The 8,468-nt window shown below is 44.8% G+C and overlaps 1 protein-coding gene across 1 annotated transcript in view; it reads right to left on the bottom strand.

The window, feature by feature from the left end:
• Window positions 1-757: 757 nt before the first annotated feature.
• The window catches only part of Serinc5 (serine incorporator 5), an 86,571-nt gene continuing 78,860 nt past the window's right edge, over window positions 758-8,468 (bottom strand). The window contains exon 9 of the mRNA XM_076927142.1: window positions 758-935. Within this exon, the coding sequence (XP_076783257.1) occupies window positions 773-935 (163 nt within the window). The 3' untranslated portion in view covers window positions 758-772. The remainder of the gene's footprint in view (window positions 936-8,468) is intronic.

Genomic DNA, 8,468 nt, shown 5'->3' with positions numbered 1-8,468 from the left:
GTGTCAGTGTTCCCACTGTATGTGTGGTGTGTGCAGAGTGTGCTCAGTCCCCTCCCTTGCCTTCTGTCTTCCTCCAGAGGTCTGATCCATGATCCCACAGCTCTGCTGCACATGAGGAATGCAGACAGGTGTCAAGCAGGCCAGTGGTTTAGAACAGAGAGAACTCGTGCACTCTATTACAACCACAGTGAGTAAACAGGGGTTTCCCCAATCCTTGGATTCGAGTGGGTACAGGGTGCCAGGTCGGTGGCAAACAATCATTGGTGGAAACTGAGAATTCTTTCATTTTAACACATAGGACAATTTCTTTTTCTATATAAATTCTTATTCTCAGACAGAAACAGAATTATGATTGCCACGCATATCAATACAATGCAAAGGAAGATTAGTTTTCTCACTGAGCATATAGCCAGACTTAAGGGCAGGCCCACACCCAGGCGGAGGTGGCCAACACAAACAAACTCAATGGTGATTTTGGAGACGCCTCATTTGAGCATCTCCTACCTCACTCGTGGTTTGCTCATCTGTTTATGGTTCCTGATTTTGTGTTTGTATGGGCTTTGTATATGTGCACGTGTGTCTCCACGATTGTTTGTGTTTCTTGTGTGTTTTCTCTTTCCTGTGTTTGCTTTGGGTTTTTGTTTTGTTTATTTTGTTTGTTCCTGAGAGGAACAGAGAGAGGGAGAGAGAAAGGGAGAGAGGGGGGGCAGGGGGGGAGAGAAAGAAGGAAAGAGACACCATGATTGGAATATTCTGTATGAAAATCTTACTTTTAATTAAAAAAAAAAAAAAAAAAGACACTAGCACAAAGGCTCCCCTGAGAACCGGGCCCTGAGCTGAAGCCAGGGAGGAAAGGACAGGCACTTACTTCCAGCTCTGGAGCTCCGTATCGCCTCTGCAGAGCATCCGAGCTGGACCTTGTTGTCGATGTCAAACTAGGAAAAAGCAAAGTCCAAGAGCACAGTGAGAAGCTGTCATCTGGAGTGGAGGGGAAAGCAGCCTGCAAGGCTTGCCGGTGCCCTCAGCTCTGGGCAGTCCCTGCCCTGCCTGGCCCGCCCTCTGACACTTGCATGAAAGTGTCTCCATCTATGGATGTCTACTTTGCATAAAGGTATCTAGGTGGGCAGGTGTGTGTCTGTCTTTCTCCCTTGCTCTTACTTCCTAAGTAATGGTTTATTACATCATTTACACTGTATCAGGCACACCACCTAGAAACAATTCAGCACATATGGAGGATGTGTGTAGATCTTGTGTAAAAATACTATACCATTTTATATATAAACTTGATTTGGTGTCGGTGGCAGGGTTGGATGATATGGGGTGGGAGTGTAGGATCCTGGAACCAGTCCCTCACAGCAGGCACTGAAGGATGAACACAAGCTACTGTGATATTCCACTTGATAGTCAAGCTTGACCGCTGATTCTACAACTATCTTTTTAAGTACACTGCATTAATCATTTTATTCAGCCACAAGTTTGCAGTATCTTCAGTCTTCTCTCAACATGGCTTCTTGCTGCTCCTCACGTTATAACTTCACCTTTATCCCCACCCAACTCACTTAGAGATCAAAAAGTTATTTGTTTTGTTTGTTAAGTCCAGGAAGCGTAGCTCAGCTAGTAGAGTGCCTGCATAATATGCCCGAAGCTGTGGGTTCAGTTCCCAGCACCCCATAAACTGTGTGTGGTTATAAAGACATGTAATCCCAACTTAAAGGAAGAGGTATGAAGATCAGACATTCACAGCCATCCTTGACTACATAGTGAGTTTGAGACCAGCTTGGTCTACAGAACACCCTGTTTCAAAATTTTTCCCTACCTTTCCACCATATCTAGAGAGGTAAAATGATCTGTAACATTGACCGACAAAGGTAAAAGTGTTCATTTCTCCCTTATATAAAAACATGGAAGCATTTTAAACAAAAATATATTCAACACTTAGTCTAACTTTATACAGATAATTCCTAAAGGCTGTATGTGCTGTGTGTGGCAGCCCCTGTTCTGAGCATCAGGGCCTCTTCTGTGAAAAGACAGGTCTTCTGCCTCACATAGAACCAAGTTCATGAGGACACAGGAGTGACTGCTGATGCTCATGTAGTTAGGCTCCTAGGACAGGCAGAGATTAAGATTCATGTCCACTGAATCAACCTCAACACCAGGAGGCAGCAGGGTCTTGTCTTTCCCACTCGGTCTCTTGCCCAAGGAGAAAAGGTATCAATGGGCTGTGGGGAAGCAATAGAAAGTCTCCCTGAAAAGAGGTCCTCAGGATCCAGACCCCAGCACACAAGTGCCCCACTCCACTTCGTGACTCGTCAGGGGAGGACAAAAACTTCCCAGTGGCCATGTTCCCAAGGAACACACTCATCTGGTTATGCACTTAAGATTTCTGCATGCCAGTTATACTATTCTATAGTAGGAAGTTTCCATGGGGAAACTCAAATTTTCATTTTAGTATCTGAGGTTTTCAGCTGAAAATTGAGTAATACTCTTTAAAAGCATTTCCATCAGTACTCCATAAATTCTTTGGAATAAAGTTTTAGAAAGACAAACCTTTTGATTCAAGCACCTCTGACGCCTAATTCCCAGCATCAGACAGCACTAAGATAGGGAAGGCTGTCCTCCTTTTATATCTAAAACTGCTTACATCCGGTTCATCCGTAGGGACAGTGGCTTCCTACATGCAGAGTAGATGCAACCACAGTTAAAAGACTATTCCCATAAAACTCATGAAAACTATTAATGGAAACATGGTTTTGTAAACCCTTAAAGTGCCCCCCTCTGTCTCTGTCTCTCTCCCTCTGTGTGTGTCTCTGTGTGTAATATGCATGCATGTGTGTATCACCGCATCCATGTGAAGGAAGAGGACAGCTGTGGGCATAAGTCCTTGCCTGCACTTTGGTTGAGACAGGGTCTCATGTTGTTTCAGGTCTTCTGTTGAGCTTCCAGAAGTTCTCCATCTCCCCCTCACCTGTCTCACTGTAGAAGTATGAGCTGTGTCTGAATTTATGTGAGTTCTAGAAATTTGAACTCAGGTCTTTGAGCTTGCATTTTAAGTACTTTACCCACTAAGGCAGTTCCCAGACCCACCCACCCACCCACCCACCCATCCATCCATCCATCCATCCACCCATCCATTCAATTCATTCTAGGCACAGTCTTACTAAGCAGCCATTGCTGGTCTGAAACTTACTATGTAGTCCATACTAGCCTTGAACTTGTAGCAATTCTCCTGCCTTAACATCCTGAGTAATGGAATTACAGATGTCAGCCACCATACCCTGTGGTAAAGCAAGGCTGGGGAGAGAGACAGCAGCCCCAGGTGATGCAATCTGTCACTATTCAGAAAACAGTAATGCTATACAGCTGTTCCTTGTAATCATTCACATATCCACCAAAACACTGCCTTCCTTCCCTTCTCTCTAGAAATCACTGCAATACCCCAACTTCTGCCATATTGTCAGATCAGTGCACAGTGCAAGTGCCACCTGAGCACCTGCTTTAGTTCACTGTGGAGTTATCCTAAGTCCCATGGGTCCCAGAAAATCCAAGAGAATACCCGACTTTGCTTTTGGAAATCACAGACCTTTCTATTCATACTAGAAAATGGACAGAACAGACCCAGGACACAACCCATGCATACCTCCAGCCTTTGTGTGACAAAAAGCAACCATGTTCCTACAGAGCTATGTGATTAGTGATTCAAAGAAGACCAGAATTCTGTGGCAGCCAGGGGAGGCCACCCCATGTTCCATGCACAGCCATGAAGAGTTCTGGCTAGTTGCTGAGGCAGTGGTAGGATTTCTAAAAGAAAAAAAAAGAAAAAGAAAAAAAAAAAAAAAGCAAACCACCGCCATTCCTTTCTCCTTAAAGAAGAGTGGCAGGCCCACACTGTGCTGAGAGAACACTGCTCCTAAGTTTGCCACTGGTTCTCAGCTTAAGCCAACCGTCTTTACCAGAACATCATGCCCCCGTTCCACATGGCATGCTGTATAGCTGTGAACATCCTGTTTTGACCAGGAAGTTGCTCGGCACTTAATGTATTCTTAGCTTTCCCATTTTATAGTCAATGTGTATTTTCCTAGGTGGCTTAAAGACTAAAGGTTATTTCTTTTCTCTTAAGCCTAACTAAAATGAAAATAGGCAAGGAATACTTTATAACACAAATGCTATATGTGTAGGTCACTCAGCTTAGCATCCTGGCATCTCTGTCACAATAGAAAGCAACTAGAACAGAAATTGGTACCAGAGACTTGGCTATTGCTGTGACAGACCTGACCATGTTCTCTGGGAAGGGTTGTGAAATATTCAGGAACTTTGGGCTAGAAAGACCATTAGTGCTCAAAGCTTAAATTGATTAATGTAGGAGGACCCAAGCCACTGTAGGTAGTGCTACCCCTGAGGCAGGTGGCTCTGGGTAGTACAAGAAAACAGCAAGCAAGCTAGTAAACAGCATCCTCCTATGGTCTCTGTTTCAGCCCCTGCCTTCGGGTTCCTTCCATGTGTTCCTGCCCTGCCCTCCTCTTAGGACAGGTTACAAACTGTAAGGTGAAACAAACCCTTCTCCATTTATCTGGTCACTGTTGTAGTTGGCATTTCCATTGCTGAGATAAAACACACTCAAAAGCAACTTGGAGGGGAAGGCTTATTTCAGGTTTCAGATCACTGTGTCACTGAAGCAAGCTGGGGCGGGAAACAAACAAGGCAGGAACCTTGAGGTAAGAGCATGTGCAAAGGGGGGCTCCTTACTACCTTGTTCTTCTGGACTTGCTCAGTTTACCTTCTTATAGTCCCCAGGACCACCTGCCCAGGGGTGATACTGCCTACAATAAGCTCTCATATCATTATCTATATAGGAAATGCACCACAGGCCTGTCCACAGGCCAATCTGATGAAGACATTTTCTCAACTGAGGTTCCGTCTTTCCAAATGACTACCTGTGTCTAATCAGTACAGCCATGTTTTGTATTTTTTTTTTTTTTTTAAATCGTGGTAACAGAAAACAATCCAGAAGCCTCTTGGGAATAATGAGGCAAAATAAATCTCTCCTCCCTTAAGACTTTTTTGATCAGGTGTTTCATCCTAGTGATAATAAACCAGTAACTATGTAAATGTCATCTCTCTACATGGCTAACAAAGGAGGCTCAGCCCAAGTTTCCTGAGATTGAGGTAAAGAGTTGCAGGAACATACTCCACTCTTCACAAGGACAAAGGCCTCCAGGGTCCAATCCACTTTGATAGCTTCAGCTGGAAATAAAATAGCAATCCCAAGGAAGGAGTTAGAGGCCTTGTTATGTCCAGTTATGTCCACTGGGTGGTAGATTTTGTCACAGGTTTCAGGAGAAGGTGGGGGCGGCTGGACCAACAGAGCAAACGCTTAGAAAACTCTGGCAGATGGGGTCCTGGCTGGGATGCTCCTTCACAGGGGTTCTAGAGAGAACATTGCCAGGAAGCGAGACTTGGACAAGACAACACAGAGCAAGTTCCCTGAGGACTCAGGGCAGCCATGGCACCTAAGGAAGTATTTGGGAGACAAAGATCCTCCAGAGAACTGAGAGGAGCGAAGGGAGCCAAATTTTCAATTACAAAATGTCACCCCAGACAATCCTGGGTCTTACATGGAACACTGGTGATTTTTAACTCTTATAATCTGGTGCTCTAGTCTGTACAGTTTCCACCAAGAAATTAACCATTCCTACAATCATTCAAATAACAGCCTCTCTGCAGACACTGTGGCCTCATTTGAGAACACTCCCCAGCCTCTCATGCTTCTTTAATGTAAACTCTGGAAAGAGAAGAAAACCCTTAATGTTATTGGTACCTTCCCTTAGCAGCAGGTCCTTTCTTCAAGGCCCCATGAAGTCTGAACTCAGACCCCTGTGATCTTGAAGCCAAACCATTTGTTTCTAACATTCTCCAAGCTGACTCCTCCTGGTGCTGCAAGGGGTGATTCCAGGAAGCATCAATCTCCAGACCCCCACATGATGCTTGGCCAGCTCAAGCCTGCGTGCTACAGAGGCACCCACGAGCAGCAGGTTACACCCTGTGCAGGCTGCTGCTTTGTCCCGGCATTCCACTGGCCATTACACTTCTGCAGTTTAATTACCAGCATTCAGAAAACGTTTGCTGTTGGCATTTAGACAGATTTCTAAATAGCAGCTGTCGGCTTGGAAAATTAATGTCTTTGGGGAATATCAAACTGCGCTCTGCCAACCTCCACTGTGATGCCACAATTCTCAGACTATCTCTTGAAAATGTAATCTTTCTGTTTAATGCTTGGCTTTTGTTGTTTTGTTTGTATAATGCTAGGAATTAGACCTAGGATTTTATACATGTAGAATGGTAGGCAAATTCATTTCCACCAAGCTAAGCACAAAACTAAAAGTGCTTCTTTTTTCCTTGGGTGGGTTGGGGCTTTTAAACCCAGATCCTCACAAAGGCTGTGTGCTAAGTCATGGTGGCTTTATGGGCTCACTGGAAGTGGCCTTTAACTTGAGTTCCTCTTACTGCTTGTGTGTGCGTGCGCACTTGCGCGCATCTGTCTGTCTGTCTGTCTGTCTGTCTGTCTGCATACACCTGTGTGCGTGCCTCTGCCACTGAGCCACACTCCCAGTCCTAAAAGTGACATAAACAAAACTAGAGTTTTCTAAACTGCTGAGGCTAGCCTCAGACTTGTGATCCTCCTGCCTCAGTCTCCCATTTTAGCTGGGATTAAAGGCACACACCAACATACCTAAGCTGTAAAAGTGAGTCATTACAACTCTTAGAAGCAGGAAACTATCTGAATGGGTAAACATTCCACACTGTGAGACACCCCCACAACTGTCAGTGTCACATTCCACACTGTGAGACACCCCGCAACAACTGTCAATGTATGCAGTGCACCCCACTAGTGGCCGCAGCAAATCTAAACCCCAGGCTAGCTAAGGAACAACCACTTTCCCTCCAGCTTTACTGGAGATGACTTTCAAAGACCAGTATTTTATTTTGTTAAATATCTTTATAATTTCTTCTGATAATGCCCCAAAAAAGGAACTGTACCTCACTGCAAATGAGCACACAAACCAAAACACCAAACACCTAAAACGAAGGGAACTGCTAGTTCTCTCTAAGGCCATTAATACCGCAACTCTGGCTGTCTCTTCCTGGGAGTTTCTGGGTTTGTTTGCTTCTTTTTTTAAAGATGTATTTTATGTATATGAGTGTTTATATATTATACCTGTGCATCACATGTATGTCTGGTGGCCACAGAGGAAAGAACATTAGAACAGGAGTTATACATGTTTGTGAGCTGCCATGTGGGTGCTGGGAACTGAACCTGGGGCCTCTGCAATAGTATCAAGTGCTCTAACCACTAAGTAACCTCTCCAGTCCTCCTCCTGGGAATTTTTATAAACACAAGTATATTTGATTTTTTAAAGAAATGATCTTTATAACCTATTTCTCTCCTGACTGACCAATATTCTCATTTTATGTGTATGAAACTTTTGCTTGCATGTACGTCTGTATAGCATGTGTGTGCAGGATCGAGAGTCCAGAAGAGGGTGTCAGATTCCTTGGAGTTGCTACAGATGTTAGTTACAACAAAAACTGAAGCTGAGACCCCAGAGGAGCACTGCTTGCCATGGAGGAGCACAGCTTACCTGTTGGCCCCTCATGGCTTGCTCAACCTTCTCTCTACTTCAGCTAGCTGCCCAGGGATGGCACGGACCAAAAGTGAACTAGGCCCTTGTAAGTCAACCATTAATCAAGAAAATGAACCTAAGGCTAGACCATAGGCCAATCAGATGGTGTCGTTTTCTTCAAGTTCCTTTTTTTCAGATTACCCTGGCTTGTTTCAAGCTGATGATCAACTAGCCAGCAGGGAAAATGGCTGCATGAGGTACAGGCTCACTGCAAATGGACACAGACTTGAATGCTCCTCACTGTTTCTTTTTAATTTTGTATATGTCTGTGTGTGTGCATGCACACATACATGTGTGAGCTTGGAGAGGCCAGCACATACTGGGTATCTTCCTCAATCTCTCCTGCCTTACTCTCTTGAGACAAGATCCCTCACCGAATCTGGAGCTCGCTGGCTAGGTTGGCTGGTCATCAAGTTGGGCTCCACCTGTCCACAACCCAGCACTACGGTTAACGCGTGGGTGACAAAGCTCAGCTTTTATCGTGGGTACCGGAGATCTGACTTTAGATCTTTGAACTTACACAGCAAACCCTTTACTGATTGAGACATCTCCCCTCACCTCTCTGTTTCAGTATAGCCGGTACTAAGTAGACAAGTGAAGTAATTAAGTGTCAGAAGGGACAACCACCAAGGTCCCTTCTGACCTAAGGGAAAGACTGTCACATGGCATAGGCAGACTGAGGAGCAGCGTTAGAAAACCATCACTTTAGCCACACGACACAAGAGCGAACATTTTCTGGCTAGTCACAGTTCTGAGTAAACCCTCTGCAGCGTGGAGGCCCTTCCTGGC

The sequence above is a fragment of the Arvicanthis niloticus genome, chromosome 29 (genome assembly GCF_011762505.2).
Source record: "Arvicanthis niloticus isolate mArvNil1 chromosome 29, mArvNil1.pat.X, whole genome shotgun sequence".
Classification (NCBI taxonomy): domain Eukaryota; kingdom Metazoa; phylum Chordata; class Mammalia; order Rodentia; family Muridae; genus Arvicanthis; species Arvicanthis niloticus.
This window is presented reverse-complemented; position numbering and strand designations above follow the sequence as displayed.